Source organism: Passer domesticus, chromosome 6 (assembly GCF_036417665.1).
Source record: "Passer domesticus isolate bPasDom1 chromosome 6, bPasDom1.hap1, whole genome shotgun sequence".
Taxonomy (NCBI): domain Eukaryota; kingdom Metazoa; phylum Chordata; class Aves; order Passeriformes; family Passeridae; genus Passer; species Passer domesticus.
The window spans coordinates 37454906-37477285 of record NC_087479.1 but is presented as its reverse complement, the minus strand read 5'-3'; the positions used below and the strand labels follow the sequence as shown (position 1 = coordinate 37477285).

General features: G+C 39.5%; 1 protein-coding gene across 24 annotated transcripts in view; it reads right to left on the bottom strand.

Annotated features, from left to right (window-relative positions):
* Positions 1 to 22380, bottom strand: part of LTK (leukocyte receptor tyrosine kinase) — a 150481-nt gene that overhangs the window by 87972 nt on the left and 40129 nt on the right. For 10 of the 24 annotated variants that reach the window (XM_064424642.1, XM_064424639.1, XM_064424641.1 and 7 more), the window contains one exon: positions 17285 to 17360. In XM_064424642.1, the coding sequence (XP_064280712.1) occupies positions 17285 to 17360 (76 nt within the window). Of the gene's footprint in view, positions 1 to 5119; positions 5375 to 11417; positions 11540 to 14942; positions 15100 to 17284; positions 17361 to 22380 lie in introns of those variants that run through there. The other 14 variants (XM_064424635.1, XM_064424643.1, XM_064424645.1 and 11 more) reach the window with 5 other exon arrangements.

Below are 22380 nucleotides of genomic sequence, written 5' to 3'. Positions count from 1 at the left end.
TCTACACCTTGACTTCCCTCTTGTGCATGAGCATAAAAAGGCAGGAACCTGGCATTCCCCAGGCACAGCCCTCCATAACCTAGTGGTGCTGAAAAAATCACAATCTCTACATGTTCCTCCTGCAACACAGAGTCACCAGTGTGATCTGTCACCACTCTCGTAAGGGAGCTGTTCTCAGAGCACATCTATCAGCTACAAGTCACCTCCCACCAAACACTGCAATTCACCTCTTTTCCAAGCTGGCCTGCTCTCCTACCTGCCATGGGTTTCATCTTGGTGCATGCTATTAGCAGGCTACATCAAAGCACTCGGTTTGTTACATGCCGGCAGAGGAGCAATTATAATGGAATGGGAGGAAGAGGAATTGTAAGAGGAAGGACTGATGCTGAGAGGCAGGAAAAGACTATAAGCCTGATCCAATTAATTAACATAATTAATGCTATTATTTTCCTCCTCTGATTTAAGGATTCAATACAGGAATCATGCTTACTTGTAGGAGTCTCAGATAAAAGTCTCCAGATACAGAAAGCAAGATGTTGCATGGCTGTAACTGTATTCCCATAGACATCCATCATTTTGTGTTAACTGTGAACCCTGTGGGTTCCTTCCTCTCCATTTTTTTCTGGAAGGAGCTCACCTGCCTCTCCTCTCAGCAGCTGCTTTGTGGTTCTGCTTTTACTAAAGGTTTGCAAAAATTATTTTTGTTTCTTTTATTTCTGAGGAATTTGATCCAATACCAAGCTACAAACAGGACCAGTCACTGTCTACATGCAGAGTAATGAGCATCAGCCTAAGGACAACCACCTGCATGCACAGATCTAAATACAAACTGGAATGTGGTATTATAAAATAACAGGGAAGTTTTAATACCGGATTTTCCAAGTCATTGGCAAGCCCAAAGAAATTCTAAAAAATCAAAACAAAGGAAAAACCTGTCACAGGTCAACCTAAAACTCTTCTGGATCAAAAGTTTTATAAAACTGCAAAGATGAACACATTTCAGGGGGTGCTGGACTAGAACAGTTAATATCAGATGTTTGGTTTTGACATGAAATCAGGTTTTATGCTTTTTAAATAAATATTTCATATTTCTGAATGCAAGGCTTTTCTGACCAAAAGTTTGAAATTTAATAAAAATTTAAAACATGTAGATTTATTTGAATGTCTCAATATGAACTAACTGGTGCACACACAAAACAAATTACCAAATGTAACAGCTCAAAGCCTAGACCACTTTATGAAGCACCTTAGTGTCACACATCAGTAGTCTGAACTAAAATTAATTCAAGGTGAAAATTTCTCTCTGCTCTTCTCACAGATATCACAGATGCACTTCTACACATCAGCACAGCCAGCTCCTTCACATATACAAGCAGGCTGAAGACAGGGACCCTCCTGTGGATCTGTTTGGGACTCCAGGGAGTAGGAGAGGAATGCTTTTGAAACTTCACTGGTGTGAGGCATCCTTTTCCCCAACTTTAATCTTATGAAATAATTAGAAATTATGCAGCTATGTCACATGGATAAAAAGATGAATTTGTTCTATGGCTGCTCCTAAGACATTGACTTCAGCCCTAAAGTAACATTACATGTGGCTCACTATCTGATTTCTACCTCCTCCAACTTAGTCCTCCCTCCTGACGCAGTTTAGAAATCACTGGTGTTTCTCTGCATGTGCTCCCTTACTATGGGATTCCCATAAATTTATCATAATCTTTTCCATTGTATTTCAAAGAGTTCTCAACTTTGTAAAGTCTATGACTTAAAAAGAACTGTCTTGTTTTCCTTTCAAGGCATCCATCCCATATTTGACTTTCAGTGACAGCTACAGTGCCTTGAATTGGATATTCAGAGTAGGCACATTGTATGGAGACATGCTGTAATTTGCACAATCAAGGACTGTGGATACAACTCCTAAAACAAATTTCAAGGACCATTCCATGTTCTTCTAGTTGGAACCATTTGAGTGAAATCACTACTGTACCTGTGTGCTACTTTAACTGAGAAGAGATCGGCACAAGAAGAAGAAAATAAGAGAGAAGTTCTTCAGTGAAGAGAGAAAAGAGAACACAGGGTCCCATCTCTTCCACACTTGGCATGCTTTTCTCCAACAAAGGGACACACAAAGCACTAAAGGTTTGTCTAAGTGAATTAGATACACTGGTTTATTTTAAGTTGGCTTACAACAAAACAAGGTTCTCCTGTATCTTCCTGCATATGTGGACTGACTAAACTTAAGCCATTTTATACTCCTACAAAACAGACCAACTCAGTCCTGAGAGGTATATAAATCCAGGGAGAGAAACAAAATGTTTGGGGTTTTTGAAAACTGTTAGTTAGACAAATGCAGCCAGGAACGGGGCATTCATCATTGCCATGCTGATATACCACAAACAAATGAAAAGCTGGCTGTCTTACTCCTAAACCTGCCATCAGCCTTCCTATGCTTCTCTGCCTTAGGAAGGATTCAACAAAACCCAAAACCATAACTATTCACCAGGCAGAAATTAAACCTAAACTACCCTATTCAGTGACGGCTGCACTGGAAGCATTGGAAGGGACTCTTGAGAAATCCTGACAAAGTGCCTCTACTAATATTATCTCATGGACTGTGGTTATGCTCAATAGCTGAACTCTGAGCAATGCCATAAACATGACCACACATTTGAAAAGGTTTGAGGTTTGCTCAGGATGTATGCTGTGCTGTAATTTTGCAGATTGTTGGCTCTCCACGTTCAAAGGCAAGAGTATGACATCTAGCCAAGCACAGCCTGGTTTCTCACAGAACAGAAAAGGACTGACCTACCCACTCCTTAGCAAGCTCAAGTAATCAAAAGAATATAATCCAATATGAAGGTTCAAAGTAATACTGGTGCTTAAAATAAAAAGAAACTTCTCCCAGACATTCATTTGGTGGCTTTTTTCACCTTCTTCCCAACCACCTACTGAGACCTGAGGCTAGTGTGCAACCACAGACTCAAAAGGACTGTGAAGTTGTTTTGACACTGAACAATGTATACCTGTGGATTAAGTATTTTCCTGGTTTTGTTACCTTTGCTTTGGTGGTTCTTTTTCTGAAGATTTTTTCCTGCTATTGTTCTCTACAACCTTCTGAATTTTCTCATAGTGTCTTAATTTTTGCACCAAGAGGACTTGCAACACCCTCCATTGTTTCCATGAGCCAAAAATTGTCAGTGAATTCCCATTCACTCTGCAATCATCCTTTTATGACAGACCTCATTAGAAATATATACACCAGCCAGGAAAATAAAAGAGTGAGAAGAAGACCTGCAAATTCCTTCATCACTTAGAACTTGGACTTTCCAAATAAAGAAGGAAATGTAAAGCCACTCCAAGAATATGCTCCAGTAAAAATTGTACAGTGGAAATACAAGTGGTTTTTAAACTAATAGACTATAGAGTCTGAGAGCTGACCACAAATAATTATATTTGCTTATGGGGGCTAATTATATTGGCCCCCATAGTGAAGCAGGCAACCCCCATGTGAAAATTGTGACAGCAGCTACATAGTTAAATGCTCTTGCATTGAAATCTCCTCCAGTGATTGAGATTATTTTTGGCAGAATATTGGACAGAGATTGTAAAATGTACGTATATTTTAATTTAGTTCTTTACTTACTCTCTATGTAACACACCCATATCAAAATCCTTTTCCTAATACAGACATGCTTCATATCACACACTTGGATATACAGCAAATATAATTATTATTCCTTACATTAACATTACTTGCATGTTGAAAGCCACTCCACAAAAAACACTGGAAAGATACTTAGCAATTCTTGATGAGACCACATGCCATGAAGGCTGAGCTTTTAGGGACATACAGCTCTGCTTGCATGAGGTACACTTGTCCTGAGACCCTTCAAAGGTAAAACAACCTCCTTCCTCCCAACAGAAATAAAAGGCCAGAAAAAGCCTGAACTCAGAAACTTTGTGCTATGCCTTGGCATGCAATTGTAAATAGAACTAAATTATAAAACCTGCTTAGAAACTGACGACACAGTGTGTCTGCATATAAAAGTAAATATATACAAGTTCATCATTTAGCCAGAGAGAGAGGAAGGGCACTGCTCTACCACAACCTAGCTCTAGCACCCAGCAACCTGTCTGCCTTTCCTCCTTCCCTGCCTGGAACTTACACGATCTGTTACACTGAGAAATACAAAGTGTCTCCTGATCCCGTCTAAGGGTCACGTTGTAGTCGCTGTATCTACACTGGGGGTACTGTTGTAACTGCAGCTTTCTGAGAAGTTCAGCGTGTCCTGATAGAGGCTTTTCTTTCCTAATATGCACAACAAATTTGCTTGCCACTGTGCACATATAGTAAATGTGTCCCACTCCTACCTTTTTCTCCCATCATTGGTTGCATGCATGCTGACACCTCCCCAACTTCTCTCCTATTCCTGCAGCTTCCCTCCTAATATCTCTTTTCTCTCCTACTGTCACTTCCTTTCTTTTGTTGTACTTCAAAACCAAAGCTGATAGTGACAAACAGAGCAGCACAAAGATTCCTTTCAAAACTTAGCCTGAGAACCACTTTCTCTATGGGAGCTCATAAATCCACCTTTCGTAGTCCCAGTACTTACTCCTCTCTTTATCAGCGTCCCTCGCCTCTCTGCTCAGACAAAGCATCCTCTCCAAACTACACCTTTTCCTGTAAGCAACATCCACAACTCCTGGAGCATTACTCTTATCCCCCTCTCCAAAACAGCCCCGAAGAAAACAATCCAGCAGCCAGAGAAGCAAAATGGTCCTAGGGTATAGCTGTTATTTTCATGCCAAACCCTCGTACAGTGACTGCCTGCATCCAGCCTCAGAGCCTCGACAGCAGCAGTTTTTCTAAAACTACAGATTGCCTGTTCATTTCAGTGAACAAAATTTACTTACAATCAAGATTTCTTTTCCTGCATGTCACCCATTTGTTTCATGCCAGTACTTTCAAACCCCAACCCCCCCTTTTTTTCCTACTGCTCTGAAAATAATGCTTTTCTGGTTTTAGTGGTAAAAGGGAAGGGGCAATGAAGTCTGAGCCTGTGGGTCGAAGAGGGACTTTGCAAAATAAGAAGATGAGAGGGAATAAAAATAAGTTCCTTACCCACTGTGGTGAGCCACAGCAGCAGCTGTGGTAGCCGGTTCATGGCTCTGCGGGGTGCGGGCTGGTCTCACCCGGGTGCGCGGCTGGGGAGGGGACGTGCCAGGCTCTTCCTGCGGGCTCCGCTGGAGCTCTGAGACCGCGCTCGGGCTCCTGCTGCCTTGGAGGAAAATTCCCACCTCCTGCTCGGGAAGGCTCGTATAGGTCCTAGAGCCACCCTCCCTTCCTTGCCTCCTCCTCCCGTTTTGCATACGGCTCCTGCACGATCAGCAAATTCACAATGCAGTTGCTTCAGACACGAACGCATCCATCTATAAATTCTCAGGCATTAGTATTCACCAGGACAAGATGAATTCATAGTTTAACTGGGTCGTTCCCCTCTCTCCGTCTTCCCGTGCAGCTGGCCCAATGACACTCATGCACCCCCCTGGACTAAGCTCGGCTCATACTTAAGACGATAGAGAGGATTCCCACGGCCTGGAATTGTGTTCACCGACTGCCCTGAAAGAGAAGTTTGACCTATGTACACAACCTAGATTCCCACCTTTCTTCCCTTAGCGTCATTTATAACCACTCAGCTCCCGAGCAAGGCAGGCTCTGTTGGAGACATAGAGTGAGGACCTGCAGCACAGCACAGGGTGGGCTCTCCCCCTGCGAGCTTGGGCATTCACTCTTTAAACACTTCGCTCCAAACTCCCTCTTCTTCTGGACCATCAGCATTTCAACTGCACTAGTTCACCTTCAATCTCTTTGCAGGTGTCTTTCCTTCATGGGAAGTTTATTCTAAAATGGATGTTCTTTTTATAATCAGAATGCATTCTGTATGACTAATTCTCCAGGTGGATACGCTTGCTCTGAATTAGGGGTGCTTTAGTCCAAATTACCATAATTTATTGTTGTTGTTATGAATTTAACAGGTAGTACCTGAGTCTTGAGTAAAATACCATTCAAAATGTAGGAACTGGAGAGATTTGGAACTGACCTGAATTAAAGCCCTTATATGTCTGATGGGACTGGCACTTTCAAGGCAGAAGCTTGCATTCCATGTTTAATTGTGGTTCATAAAATAGGCTAAAAATTTAATTAATTTACTTAACCTTCTCTGAGTTTTCCACTGATATCTATGCAGCACTCAAGGGTAGATTTTATTTTTGCATCTTAATAATTTATCTGGAAAATAATTTATCTAGAAAATTGATTTTTGTTCAGCAACATATTGTAACTTTCAGCAGATTTAGAGAGGCATATTTTTTAACACAACCTGGATGATTTGGAAGTAAACATCGTTCTGAGGCTTTCCTCTATGGCCACATCAATTACAAAAGTATGGTAGCAAGAAGGACAGACATTATTAGTTGCTTACTAGTTAAATTTATATAAACTATCTCCTAAGCAAAATCATAGACCAAGACCAGAAATAAAAATTTTAAAAAACACATTAAAAATAAAAAAGAGAGAGAGGAAAAAACAAAGCTGCCAGATTTCCATTTCTTCATAAATAAATATCTTGGCCGAAGCTCTGGGATTACAAAGCAAGTAATTTTTTACTCCCAATTGGTAAAAAATGGAGGCACCTCAAGAAATTTCCATACTTACCTAAACCCTCCCATGAACAGAAATATAAACAATCTGTATCTTCAAGGAACTGGTAGCAGCAGCAGTCACTGTTTCTGTTAATACTGTTTTAAGAAAATTTGCACTTTCCATGGTTATGGAACTGGTTTTCATTTAGTTTGGCAAAGACAGATGAATTCTGAGGCTCATTACAGAAATGTGAGGCATTCTATAAAAAATAGATGCACGTGATACTTTTAAGCAGAGGGCAAAAGCAGAAGATAAGGTGACTAATCTCTGACCAGTTGCCTCATTAAACCCTTTTGAGAGGCTAAGTCCTTGCTAAGCAAAGTAGACTTTGTCCTACTGGAAGGTCCACAGTTCCTCAACAAGATAACCCACGTCTGTCAAGCAAAGGATTCATCCAGACCAGACAGAAACTATTATTTTAGGGAATCAAAGATTTTAAAGATAAAGGACAGAACACAGCAAAACACATGTTTCACAATGAAAAGCATGACAAGATATACAGAGTATGAAAACAATACAAGTTAGAACAGTTCCCAGTGTTTGGAAGTGGGATAGGAATTAAAAGCAAGTGCCACCCACCAACAGTGTACAAGTGATAAAAAGAGCATGCATAGAGAGGGAAAATGCCCAACAGCACCAAGAGAATGACAGCAACACGACTAATGCAGAGGAAACCTCTGTAGAAGTAATTAGGAGCAGTGGACAATGCTGCATCATCAGATGGCTGAATTGCCAGTCTGGAAGCAACTGGTACAATTACAAGATTTTAAATTGGGCACTTATGCACTAGAACACTGCCAGAATCTGGACACCAGCAACTGAAAAACACACTGGTCTTAAAGAATGATACATCTTTGGCTCAGCAGCACAGGAACAACCTACTGGAGCCCAGGAGAGGGAAGAAGAGATGCTTGTGCTATTCTTACATTCATCTGAGGGCATCCACTATTGCAAACCCAGCACAGAAATCTAACCCATCTCAAAATCAGGAATGGGATTGCAAGATAAGTTCGCACCATGGTACCAACAAAATGCCTCAGAACTGAAGGGAGACGAGGCATTTAGCTGCTAAGGAAGCAGAACTTCAGCAATGAAGGTCTGGTCAGTGCCACAAAAAAGGAGTTTTCACTTATATGTACACTTGGGACAAAAATCATAAACAGTGGGAAATATTTCCCACATAAAAGAAGAAAGTATTGATTGGTGATTGCTCCAAAGGACATTTCTACATGGGACACCAAGCAAGACAAATGTTCATGTAGCTCCAACACCACCTTTGAAAGACACTGTTCCCTCTTGGGCTGCATGTTGCATAGAAACATACAGCACATTCTTGGTAGCATACCCAGTACAAAAGTCTGTATCGTGATATTTTGGTCTAAGAAAAATGTGAGAAAAAACACAGTCAGAGATTTCATAAACCTTATATGAGAAACAAGCTGTAGGGTGAAAGCTAAAAAATATTCCTTATGATGGAAATAATATCCAGCAGAGCAGGGTGAATGGGATGAGATGGTACAGACTGGGCACACTAAGATGAAGGAGTACAGAATTATTTGAAGCAAACACAATGTAAAGAAATTTCAGCCTGCCTCAGCATCCTAAAAACTGGTCCACAAAACTCTTTAACAGACATAGGATTTGACTACTACAAAAACATCTGGAAAACTGAAGACATCAACCAAAGATGTCTCAGTGACAGAGATGGTACTTAAGCAGAAAACTAATTTGTCTTTGTATTCTTCTACTGAGAATATTGATAATTTTTTTGAAGTTGTATAGTCAACTATAACTTTGAGACCAGTCACTTATCCATAAAATAAACTTGGTGTTAGTGTAAACAAATAAAGAAAAAAATTGGCTTTACTCCACAGCCGTTAAAGCTTCATGTCTTCATGCATGGAAGAACATTGTGAGCTGAAACTGGTCATAAAATTCTTTACAGCCTAAGGGACCTGGAAATTTTCAGCCTAACCTTTCCCACAAGCAAAAAAGCTACAAAGTATTTTGGTTTCAAATATATGATTTCAATGTTCCATAAAAACTAAGCACAATCTGATGATGGTTAGACACATGATCTCTGGAGTACTTTACAAAGGAACTATTAAGAAAATATATCCAGAACCAGATTTTATATCTGTTGCACACACAAGCTCTTAAAGGAAAAATATCTGTCTGGGGTCAGAGAAAATGTGAACTTTGAATGCTACAGCCATCGCTGGGGGCACACCCCTACAAAAAGTGATTGGAGCCAGTGCCACAGATAACACCAGTTTCTCCAAGTGGTGCATAATAGCTAAAAGTCAGGTTTTACCCCTTAAAATTACAATGGGTTAAAAAGGATTAAATTTAATTGTTAAGTGTGACTTTGTTTCAACACAAATTAAATCCTCACACATCAGGGGGAAAAAAAGTTTTAAAAATAACATGCACAGAACCATTTACAGATTTAAAATCTAAAAATAGGACCAATGATATTTTACACCAGCCTCAGATGAACAGCAAGTTTGAGGCTATTGTGTTATGCTTATTGCACAGGACAGAAGGAGAGGTAAAGATGTAGGTTGTGGAAGAAGGAAAAAATATCCTGATGCCTTAGAGCAAAGGCATCATAGATTTTTCACTGCTGCAGGAGAAAACAAACTTATTTGTGTCCTAGACTGTCAGATTCATTCCTATGTAGAAGAAAAGCTAAAAGTCATTTGTCCGTGACAGTACTATCCTTGCTGCATTTTACAGTACCTGTGTTAGTAATGTTTGACAACAAGATACCTTTAATGAACAGGAGATTTAGCAGTTTGCAGCGAAGTACGTATGAGGCATGTCTCTATAAGTCCCCATTATTTCCAGCACAACAGGTCAGTAGAAAGCAGTGTCAAAATAATCAAGCACCTACTAATGAAAGATGATAGAGGCCATATTCAGCCCTGTTAAATCAGAGCATGGCATCAGCAAAGCATGGCGTGTCATTTGCTGACATTTCATTCAATGGAAAATTGAAAACAAGAGTGTCTGTGCTAATAAGAATGGATGTCAAGAGCCCCTGGGGACTTGTAGCTATCTGAGGAGACAGATAACGAAAAACAGCAATCCAAAAAATGACTTGAAGTACCATGCCATTTGCCCAAGACAGAAAATTTACATCTGTGAAAGCAAAACAGGCAAAACAACAGAATGGATGCCAAGACAGTTCAAAAGTCACAGAAGTTCCTCAGCACCTATGGAGGTAAAAGCATTCTTCTTTCAATACCACCTTAAGCTCATAGATACCTGAATGACTCATGATTTCTTGCTGAGACCCTGAGTTTAAATCACAAGTCATCCTCCACAGCAATGGCTGAACCATCTGCTCTTGCAGCAACTTCACAGAAGGCACTTAGTGTTTCCTATAAGGGCCTGATGTTAGCTAGTACAGAAACCAGGTTTGAGGGATAGCTGCATCTCAATAAAGTACTACATACCAGCCACACAGCAACTCTTCGCTGATCTGTAAGGGGATTCAAAGAGTGGCATGGGAATCAACATGCAACATTTTCTTCAACCAAAAGACCACTTCACCTGATGTTTTCACTACCTGCCTTAGGTTTTCTAAAATACTGTCAAGATGTGCTGTAAAAACATTTAAATAAGAAGATAGGGACTATAAACAACAGTGGATTTTAATAGAAACATTTTTCAAGTGGTCTTGTTGATTGATAGTGTGGATTAGACAGGTTAAATGAGTTCAAAGAGAATGTGTGTTGAATTTTTATTTTTTATAATATAGCCACAAAATTTTATTCAAATTCAGAGTCAGTCATTTCTATAATCAGCCATATTCCTGTTCAAGTAATACATTTTTGACAGTTTCAGATGATGTGGTGTCATCACCCTCCTAAGTTAATCATTTATTAGTGTTTCATGCATATTTCCAACACTCCAGCATGCTGTTCTATTGTTCCAGCTTTGGATACTCTTGAGTTGCTTCCATATGTTTCTACTTATGCAGGCAAGTGGACCACAGAATACCAAATGGAAGGGACCTTAAGGATCAGCTGGCCCAAACTTTACTGGAAAATGCACTGTGTAGACAAGATGGACCAACACCCTGTCCAGACAAATCTAAAAAGTGTCCAATGTTGGGGAATACACCACTTTCCAATGGCTGATTGTTCTTGTGAAAAATCTTGCTCTAGTGTCTAATAAGACTCTCTTTTGGAGTAACTTGCACCAATTACCTCTCATCTTCTCTGTGTACTGCCTTGTGAAAAGGGAGTCTTCTTTTCACCACCCTTTAAATACTGGAATATGGTGATAAGGTCTCCCTTAAGCCTTCTTTTTTTTCAAGGTTGAACAAACCCATCTTTCTTAGCCTTCCCTTATACAGCAGGCTTCTCAGTCCTCTGATAATCTTTCTGGACCTTCTCTGGACCTGTTCTCCAACCTGTTCACACCTTTTGTGCATGGTAGGGACCAAAACTGAGCACAGTATTCAATGTGTGGCTTTCCAGGCCCCTTTAATGTCTTATTCAAGCCCATGGGTTTAATCTCAATATATTCCTTTAGGTCTAACAACACATATGAGATTCAGCTTCTATACTGAAAAACCCACAAAATTATGCATTACAGGTGAATAGCACTGAAGAAGTCCAAGCAGCTGATCAAACCAAACTTGATCAGTACTGACTTTTTCAGTGAGAATATCAATAGTAAAGTACCAAAAGTAATGCAGACATACAGTAGCTGTGCCTGGATTCAGAGGTCCATGGAAGACTGAATTGTACAAGGCCAGCTTGCAGGCAGAAAAATCTTTGCCCTCTCATCCATTTGATTCTGAGTCTGTCTGTCCGTCTGCCTCTCCTGGTTGAAAAATAAAACCATGAGTGTGACTGACGTTTACACATTGGAGTTAAAGGAAAAGCTGTTCTCACTTGCATCTGACAACTGGGGACCAAAGGATAGAAAAGGACTTTCAAAGGTTGGTAGGAAAAAGGGCAGGAAGAGAGAAAGGATTTTATATACTTGCTGTTCTGAACTGATCATGTGGCTAAGTGGTGAGTAGTTGTGCACTGTTTTAAGGAATCAAGACCAAAATTTTCTTTAAGAATCACTATAAATTTCTGTCATATCTGAATTGTTCCAGAAATTCTTCTGGTATTTCACTTCTGGGCTCTGAGGAGACAACTAGCTACTTCATTCTTCGGTATGTGGCTCAGTATTTGTAGTTGAGTCATTAGCACTCAATCTGCTGCATCATCATCATGTGCATGATTGTGCCAAGAGACAGATGTGGCAGATATATTCACAGTTTGCTTTGCTGAAGATCAACACAAAGTCCAGCAGAAAGCAGTGAGGACAAGGATTAATTATGCCCTTACCTGCTCCTTGTCACTCCTACCTCTTGAGCTAGAGCAGCACGTTCTAATTGTGATGCCTGCCTGTTACTACTGAGACTTTCAAGGGTGTGTTTCAGATGACTCCTGGAGATGTCTAGAACACTTTGCCTCAAACAAGTTCCTTCAGCAGCTTTGGTAATGTGTGTGTGGTTGCACAAAAATATCTCAGCCCTTACAAGCTTTTTCCTCTAGAGGCTGTTAATGCATCTATTATTATATTACGCTTCCATCATAACAATTTCTACTCAGACTGCTCATTAGTCACCTCCTAATGATATCACAAACCTAGTCTCTGTATAGGCAGAGATTTACTATCTCTGCAGATTCCTTCAAAACCTTTTTTGAACGTTTTCTCCCTTGTTCCTTTTCCTCTTCATACCACCAATGAGAAGAAATATTCATAGTCCTCAAGAACTTTGGTTTTCATATGTGTGGTAGGAAAGTGCTTATTGTTCTTTCATAGAAGAAATAGAAACTTGAAGCACAAAGATATGAACAAGAAAGTCTTAAAGGCATTTAGATACCTAGGCAGACAGATACACAACTGGTCCCTTTAATATCAACTGGATTTAGGCCCTAGAAAAGGCAAGCAATGAAAATGGTGCCTTCAGATATTGCTATTGTCAGTTAAGGGAAGACTCCTAGATGTCTTCCAATTTCTGCCAGATCTTGAACTGAAAGGTGTTGGATTGATAGCCTGAGAGAGAGTAGCTCTGGAAATCCTGAAAAAGGATTTACCCTCCTAGACATACTTGAGCAACACTAGCATCTTATAAATTTTGTGACATTTGTGACAATAAGGCACATCTGTTAAGAGTGACTGGTAGTCTTCACTTCCATCCAACCACTGGTCTCTCTATCCGCTCTGTAAGCCTGTTCTTTTGTATTATATTGAGTTGTTAGTGTGGTTTTTAATCAGTCATAGGTATGTTTTATACTTTCTATCTTAAATATAAGGCACAGCTCTGCAACCTGAGATTAAATAGAGGGAAATATACACATTTAGGGGTGAGGGATAAAATCCTACCCAGCCATGCCATTATGTGGTATGTCCAGTTCATCTTCTGGTTCAGGATGAAGGATGGAAAAATGTGAGTCTATTTGCACTGAGCAGATGTCAGATGTCAATAGATTTCAGTCAGTCCTCAAGTCAGTTCAAAGCCATCTTCTGTACTAATCCTTTAAGCTTTTTGTGTTACCTCTGAGGGACACTGCTACAGAGAATACATCTCATTTCCTACAGAATTTCCATAAGATAGTATTCTAGACACAGGGCTATTTTTGCAGCCTGTGAGTGCAGCTTTACACTTGATTCTGGCAATGTTGCCTTTAAAACTACTGATTTTTTTGTGTACACTCTCACTTTCCCCTTGTAGCACTGAGTCACTTTTTGGTTCCTAAAGCACCTGCTATAAGTACAACAATCACATGGGGGCTTAGAAGGGCAGTAGAGGCTCCTGGTGAACTTCACAGCTTAGTATGGTGAGGAAAATGCTTTCATCTACACTCAGAATTGATCCCTTGCAGAAAAGGTCTTGGATCTTACTTCCTGTGCTCTTGGCTTCACAAGACCTCCTTGGGCCCAGCTTTGTGAGTAGGTAAACAATTAATAAAATGCATTTGCAGTCCTCAAAGGCTGGTTTCTGTTTTTGCTGATGTAAACATTAGATCTCAAAATATCCCTGGTCAAGATTAATACAAATACCATTAACAAAAGCACCATGATCATCATGAATGCAGTCATAATGACTACAGAGCCTTTGATGCTCCCATCCCAATACAGTGGCACCCGCAACCCTAAATAGGATTCAAAAAGCAAACTAGACTGAATGCTTTTGGTTAAAGTATTTTTAAGAACTTTTTAAGGGCTGCAGAAAGAAACATAACACAGAGTTATGTTTTGAATACTGTGCTATACCAGCACAGTATATGAAAGTACATATAGAGAATATATATATATATATATATATATATATATATATAGTATATATATATGAAAGTACATCTAGAGAAAGAAATTAAAGAATCCACAGAATGAAATGATGTAGGGCAGAAGGATAAATTCAAGTTAAGGAAGGCATCCAAAAGCAATAACAGCTGCCATCACTCCATCTGTCCATGTTCTATGCAGCACACAGGTAGACTGAAACATTTTGGTTTATAGAAGTGCAAATGGGGAAGCCACCACCAAGCAACGCTGTGATAAATCAGGATGGTGGAGGGGTAGGGAAGAAAGGGGCAAAAAAATTTCGGCTACATAAACAAAGGCCTGAAGGTTACACTACAGCTTGTCATTTATGCCTCTACTATGCTGAGTTGCACTGCATTTCTGTTGGTTTGCTGTTACAGAGCTGTCAATGTTTCATTAACATTACACTGAACCATGCAGACATTCAGTCTCATGTACAATAGATGTTTTCAAAGCTACTGGGGATTCTGTTTTTCCCTTTGATGAGGAACAACTTTATGGCAGTACTCTCTGGATACATAGCTAGTAAACTACAGGCTGTATCACATGACTCCATGCTAAATATGCTGTCAAGAAAGAGCAAGATATTCTATTTCAAGACTGAAGTTTTACATCTTTTCTCAGTTGATCCTTACTTCAGCATTGTCAAATCTCTCCCAAAGCTTCACACTGTGTTAGAGATCTCCTCATGGCCCTGTTACTCTGATTGGAAGTAATGACCCTATGTGAGCATACATTCCCCGTGGATTCCAATTCTCGAATTCAAGTGTGCATAGCACAATATAGATGTTCTTGAAAACAAAAATAGATACTAAATGCAATACAAACAACTGACAGTTGATGTATCTGTCACTATTTATAAACACAAATCATACAGTGGCAAGTTTCAGGGACCTACCTTCTTCTCCATGATTACTCTGTTTTCTGCATCAACTTTCCAATTTGTCAAAAGCTAATTACCATCATCCTCTAAGCGGGCTGCAAACACTGACTGTGTTGTCCTTCATTGTAGACCTCCAGTTTTCAGAGATAATTGCATTGTCTGTATATCTCTCCTAAACCAGAGGAGAAACCAGGAAATGCATGGAAAATCAGCTATTAGTGTAGATTATTGTAACATATTCTTAAGGTAAGTCATTACTGCAACCTGTCATCTCTCCTGAATTACAAGAGACACCAGTAATTACTCTTAGATTTCAGAAGCCTGGTGAACATAATGACATACATTTGTATTCTACATGCTTATTTTACCAAAATGAGATTCTCAAGCTCATTAAATAAATTCCAGAATTTTCTATCACACCAGGAAAAGACTTAAGTGTCAAAAAGAAAATGTAGCTGGCCATAAGGCCAACTTCTGTTAAAACGTCTGTTTTTTCATGATTTTCTATTCAACTTCATTTTCAGATATATTGTAGAAAATGAGTGCTAAGGCTGGTTTGTACTTTGCACAGAATAATCAGCCAGAGTCTTTCCCAAAAGCTGTGAATATAAAGCAAGAAATCATTTGGCCAAGCGTCAAATACTCAACAGGTCTTTCTCCTCAAAGAGCAAGATGCCTTGCATAAGAAATGCTTTGGCACAGATTCTGGCTATAGCAAACAAAAATTATTTTTCAAATTTGCATAACCCTGATTTTATAAAAGTGTGTTCTCTTTTAAGGACCATACACCACCACCCCACTACCTCCTTGGAATTCTCTCACAAAACAAAACCTGCTCCAGCTCCAATTTTTAAAAAGCAAATTTCTGCATACTCACAGCCATTACAGGGGTCTGATATTGCAAGTGTGGTTACACTGGATTTAGGTGCACACTAATAATAGTTATTAAAGGTGACCATCTGATTACCAGGAAGCAACAGACCACCAATTCATGCAGAGAAACCACAAATAGTAAATTTACCTCAAAAAATTATCTGGTGTAGGTAGCCAGGTGAGGAAGCATGTGTATTAAGAAGCAAGTACAATACTGTCTTCTTCATCCTCAAATGCTAGGAAAAGCAACTCTGGTTGCAAAATATCTTCACATACTCTATCTGCTTAAATGATATTTGCTCTGAGTGCTATAATACCCTGGGTTAAGTGTTCCCTTAAACACTTGTGATGGCATTTTCTTCACCATTTCAATCCAAAAGGCCACGCACTCAAACCCTATAACTTCTCGATGACCTTGCCATGTGCAGATGGCAGTGGTTTGGATAACGTGTAGGTACCGAAGTCAGAAGATACTAGAGTACACCATATTACAGGCTACTTATGAAAAGAATTCAACCCCATTTAGGCAATGTCATGAAGGCCAAATCCCCCTAAGCTTTAGTTGGACCAGAAGACACTGCTGCACACTGAATGCAGCAGACAAGGAATACAGACAGCAATGGAAAAGTGTTTTGTACAGAAAAGACATCTGTGCCCATGGCACTCGAATATGTAGCAAATCCACACCTCTCAAGCAATGTCAAATGGTCTCTTGTATGCCCAGATCCAAGTTAGAGCTACAACAGACTGAGGGGTCACACTAGCTGCTGCTGCTTGTGGACATAAACCATTGAAGAACATTTCCAAAGTAATCTCTGAGGAAGAAAGCTGCAGGAACATTGTGAAGTGATATTTGCTTGGTCAGGTAACAATGATCAGAAAACAGCACAGAAACTCCCAGGGTCTTGATACAGCAAAGTATTCTTTGCTAACAGCTGTCTGTAATGAGATAGCTGAGCTGAACTTTTCTGATGCTGCCTAATCCAGGACTAATTGAAGCAAGAGTGAACTTTCTCATCAGCTTCTCTGAAGGTTTTATGCTTCACTACATAAGACAACAGATATTTCTGCAATCCCTTAAAATTTACTATGGAAGGATACCACAGTGGGTAACATTTACAGAGCTGCAAAAGTTAACTATCTGGTTCATCATGCAAAAACCAAGTTTCCTTGTTGTTGCAGACAAAGAGTTCATTTCAGTATGGTGTTTAAACACATGGTTAGGCTGGATTGCATCTAGGTTTTTATGGACTACTCTTACTGTATACAGTTATTCATATCAAAGACCTCTATTCTTAAACTGAATAGCAACTGAATTTGGTGTAAGGCTTCCGTCCCTATAAACCTAATTACTGCATGGTCCTAAAAATTTTACCTCCACAACTGTCCATATTTTCAACTTAACTCCTACAGTTTTGACATCTGTAGCTTTTCTCACATCTTTTGCAACAGCTCTTTCAGTATCACATTCAAATCTCACTTACCACTCAGGATGAAGCTCCAGAACTTTGAAACCCACTTTAATCTTAGACTGATGGTAGATGTTGCATGTGTCTGCATCTGTAAGTAAATATATAAAAGAAGGCAATAAAAGGTTATACCACAAGTTTGTAGAAACTTATATGATCACTTTAACTCATCACACCCCTGAGTTTCCTAAGGCCAGATTTCTTTCTGATGCAATTTCTCTACAGCTGAAAAAAAAAAAAAAATCCCACCAGAGCTGTATCAGAGCTGCTTTCTTTTTCATCTTGTGAGTGGGCTTTGTGGCAAGTAAAGGAAAGCAACTGTGAGTCGTTGTCTTTCATACAGGAGAGGGAGAAGGGATAAGTTCTCTTGCAGGAGTACACCAAACGATTTGTGTAATTACCATGCACAGAAATTATTAAACTTCACATTTCATGGAAGCTATCAGAAAAATTAGGTGGGTACATTGTTTTAATACACTCATATAGGCAGAAACAAACTCACACAGAGATCTTAAGAAACTTTTCCCAGCTTAAATAACAGGTGACAAAAGGACAGTGAAGATAACAAGAAATAGAGTCTTCTTAAATCTATCTCTAATTTGGTTTAGGCATGGGGCTTCAGCCCATAATTACTGACATGGACCCCATGGAAAACCAGTGATAACAGAGAAGATGGGAAAGCCCCTATCATATTTTCAGTCTGTCATAATTTTCTAAAAGGGAGTAAAATTCATGCTTAAGAAAATATTTTGGGAGTTGAGATTTATATTAGGAGTGCAAAGTGTATAAGCATTGTTTTTAGGTGAGAAAGGTGATCTTGGTCCTTTTCCACTTAACACTCAAAATTATAAACTCATTCCTTGAATGTTTAGCATTTGACAGATGGTTCTACTTTAACTGGACCCAAATAAGTATTATCCAGTAACTAAGAAAAAAATACCCGTCGGTTTTTTTACTTCTCCACTGTCTCCAGCTTTCTCTTAATTTCTCATGGTTGAACAAAAATACAATAACTTGCCCAAATCATTAAGTTCACTGTTTAAGGAATGCTTAGCAGTAGTAGGAACTTAGGCTGTTTATTTACTCAAATTCTAAATAAACCATTTGTAGCAGTTTTGATGAATTTGATTAATCTCCACAAATAAGCTAATTTTATTTCTACATACTTTCGCATTAAGAAGAAAAAAATGCCAAAAATCAGTCAAAAATGTTTAACTTGTGATTTTTCCTGCACCAACAGGTGGTGTCCAGCTTCCTGGAAAACCTGGTCATAGGATTAGGTCTGTTGACTTTAAATCAAAGAGGTTCACCTGTGACAGGTTTGTTTCCAATACCATAGGGTAGGAACAGGCCAGCAGCAAGTGAGACAACTTTGTGGTCAAATATTGTTTCTCTTTCAACTGGATTCTCAGGTGTAACAAGTCCGCAAAGGCGCCCTTCTGGCATACCAGGGCTCTTTTCATTGCTGCAGCATTCAGCTGCAGCTATCTGCATTTTCCCAGACTGCAGAAATATCTGGGTTTGGTACCTAGGGCTAATCATTCAGAGGGAAGAACTGCAGCTCTGATGTTCCAGTCTAAAGCTAAGGTTCTCCAGACATCATTGAGGTAATAACCAGAGCACCACCATGGTTCCAGAAGTTAGTGGGGTGCAGTAATATAGAAATATGCAGCATGGTGTTTCTAAGAGTGGGCCATATTGAAAAACCTTTGTTTGAAAGAATATTCCCTACTTCTTACCATCAAAGAAAATATCAGTGATGGAGAGCAGTGAACTTAAGCATTTTTGTTTTATGAAGAATCAAACATTTTGTACAACTAGCTCCAAAAGCATTTTGCCCTGATTTTACTTAGCATTGTCTTCCATAATAGGCAGAGTCTCTGAGGAGGCAACAGCTTCTGTCCTCCTCTAGACACTAGCAGCATCAGAGAAACAATGAGAGAAACAAAGCCAAATATTTTGTAGTCTGGTTGTCAAAACAATTGTGTGGGAAACAGAGTCACACTTTCAAAGGCAAATGCAGGATTTGGACTTGGGTCTCCAATGTCTCAAATGGGAGAGGCAATACTACCACCTCTGGCACCTATTTTTTCCTCCAGACTGCCTGACTTATTTTTTTTATGACTGGTCCAACGTTTGATTTTTAATCTCTCTTTATAGACTAAAGATAATTAGGGAGCTAAACTGCTATTTATAGAAACCTAAAACATATTCCCAGTTGAACAAAATACTTGCTAAAAATAAAATCACCCTAGCTAATGAAAAGAGACAAATTTAACCATAGCAAATTAAAAAAGAATGGGTGAGTGGGAAATGGGCCTGAGAAGGAATATGGAAAGCTTTCATCATTCAATACATTATTAATCAATGTAATTTAAAAGTAGTTAACATTCTAGTGCCCAGTTTTGTATGGTTTTGTCAGTTCACAGAGAAAACAAAACAGGATAGTGTAGACACCATCAAGAAATTAAAAAAAAAAAAGCTTTTATATTCTTCACATCAGGTATACAATACTCTTCTCAAGAAGGGTAAAGACATTCTGAAAGGGTTGGTGTTAAGCAACGTGGCTGGGAAGGGTCCATTGACAACATCTCACTTCTCCCCTCCAGATTCCCCCCCTGGAAAGTTCAAGACACAGAGAAGCGTGCTTGTGCCTCAGTTTCCCAGAAAAGTTTTTTCACTTTTAATGACATAGGCATCAAAAAATAGCAGCATAATGGAAAGGACTGAAGAAATCTCTCTAGAGAGCCTTAACTTGTTTGTTTTCTCAGGTCTCAGATTTGCCAACACACCTGTTTGCAAAGAGAGCTACACTGACAGCTTTAACTCCATGGCACACAGGCACTGGAGCCTGTAACTTTTCCTGACACCCACAGTGCAATCCCCTGCACACAGAATCAAGTTTAGGACCAATTCTTTTCATGAAGTTCTGTGGCAAACACAGGGTGAGCCACTAGAACCATCTAACACTACCCTGAAATGATGTATGATAACAAAGACAAACCTGAAAAAGGGGGCTGTGGTTAGTACAAGTGATGAAGGGTTTCAGGGATCACTTTAGCATCAATAGGCACTGAAAAATATACTAGAAACACTAAACAGTCTTCCATCTTTGTGGACTTAAAGACACTTTGTGGATACCTTTGTCTTACTTTCACATCATTTTATAAATGTGAAAAACATTACAAACCTACTGCTGTTTTCCAAACATCTGTCTTAATTTCAAATCATATTTGACCTCAGTTATGGCCCTGGGACCTGCAGTTAGAAGAGAATCGCCAAAAACTTTGAGTTTGGGCTCACATAACATGTCCAAAAAGGAAGATCCTGAATCCATGGGAAGAAGCCTAGAAACCTACAGCATGCTAATATTCATGGGTCGCATGCATTGGAGGCTGTAGAGTTTCCCCAGTCAGACTTTGTTGATTTGCCTGAGAAACTGAGAAATATGGAATGGTCTTGTGGCCACTGAAAGCCCAGGCTCCCCAGCAGCCTGTCATGAACCCCAGCAGAGCAGTGCACACAAACACTGCTGAAGTCAGCCACCCAAGGAAGGAGGCTGAGGTAACAGCAGCACTGCATTCATCACCCCTGAGAGGCAGAAATCACAGCCACGGGTGCTGTGTGCTTCTGGCAGTGCCGGCAAACATGGCAGCAGCAGTCCTAAGTGGCAGAGTTCTAGGGGTGGCAGGAGGGAAAACTGCTGGGGTCAAAGGGCTGTACGACTGCTATGGACATTACAAGAGGCTGTGTAAGTCTCTGGGAACAGGTGGAGTTGTCACATACCTCATTCACCTCCAGAGAGACTCTGCCAAGTGCGTGTGTACAGCCAGTGCCAGGTTTGGGGGAAAAGAAATAAGATAAAATAGCACTGTTCTGAAAGAAGTAGCCACCAGAGCCCTTACTGAGTGCAAAATCCATTTTAAGGCCATTTATACAAGAGAACTATAAAGGTTAGGCACTTGAATCAACCTTTGGGGTCCAGGTTTAAAGATTTGACTTTATTGTGCCTGCAACTTTTGGTATCTCTTCCCTTTAAATGGGCTTTACAGAGGTAAGGACACCTGCAGATGAAAAGCATGGGACAAGCATCATCATTCATAATAAGCAGGAAATAAGCAAAAAAATCAATCACTCTAAACAATCCTCCAACCTTTTTCTTTCAATGCATGCCTTTTTCAGTGACTTCTGCTGTAGGGTAGTATTTGCATGTGAAATATGCAATTATGAGCTCAGAAAGGACAAATGAAATCACCTACTTAACTTTGTGACAATTACATGAAAACATAGCTCTCAAAAATACATGCCTTTTTATAAGGTATGTCCAGATTATCCAGCACATTAGAGAATGATTTTCATCATCAAACTTTACAAGTTTTTACAGTTCTTTTAAAGTCTGTTAAATTGCAAAGAATTTGTGCAACTTTAGTTATTGCTTTCCCACAGGTCCTCCTTTTACTTGAAATTCATCTCAAAAGCAGAAATTTTGCTGTTTTAGTTATGTCATTGCTCTGAAAAAAGACTTAATGGGGCTTTAACAACATACTGACATGGTTTCTCAAGCAAATAAATTCTTCCCATTTTCACCCCAATATCAGTCTGCATTAAGTGGTAGTTCCAAAAACTTCATCCATTATGCATTTAAGTTATTGACACATTTGTACAACAAATCTCTCAGGGGAATATTTTGCAGAAAGTCTGCACTCCAAAGACACACAGGTTTTAGGAGGATTCTGAGACTACAGACGTTCAACACCAAACTAAGTTGCAAACCAAGTTTGTGAGCTGAAAACAATGTTTCTACCTGAGGACACATTTTTCAGCCACAGGTATCTTTGACACAATTGTAAATCCCCACTGACAAAAGCAGTCCTAATGAAATCAGATGCTTTCATTGAAACAACTATAGGGAATTACGACTTAAAAATCTCTTTAATTTAAAATCTATTGTTATCTTCAGGACAACTATCAATACTGGCCAACATCTTCACTTGGTGAAGCTCAAAAATCAATACAACCTCACTGCTAACATTTAAAAATCCAGTTAACAACAATTAATCAAAGTGAGATACAAAGTCTCCTTTCTTTACAACAGCAACACAACAATGAAG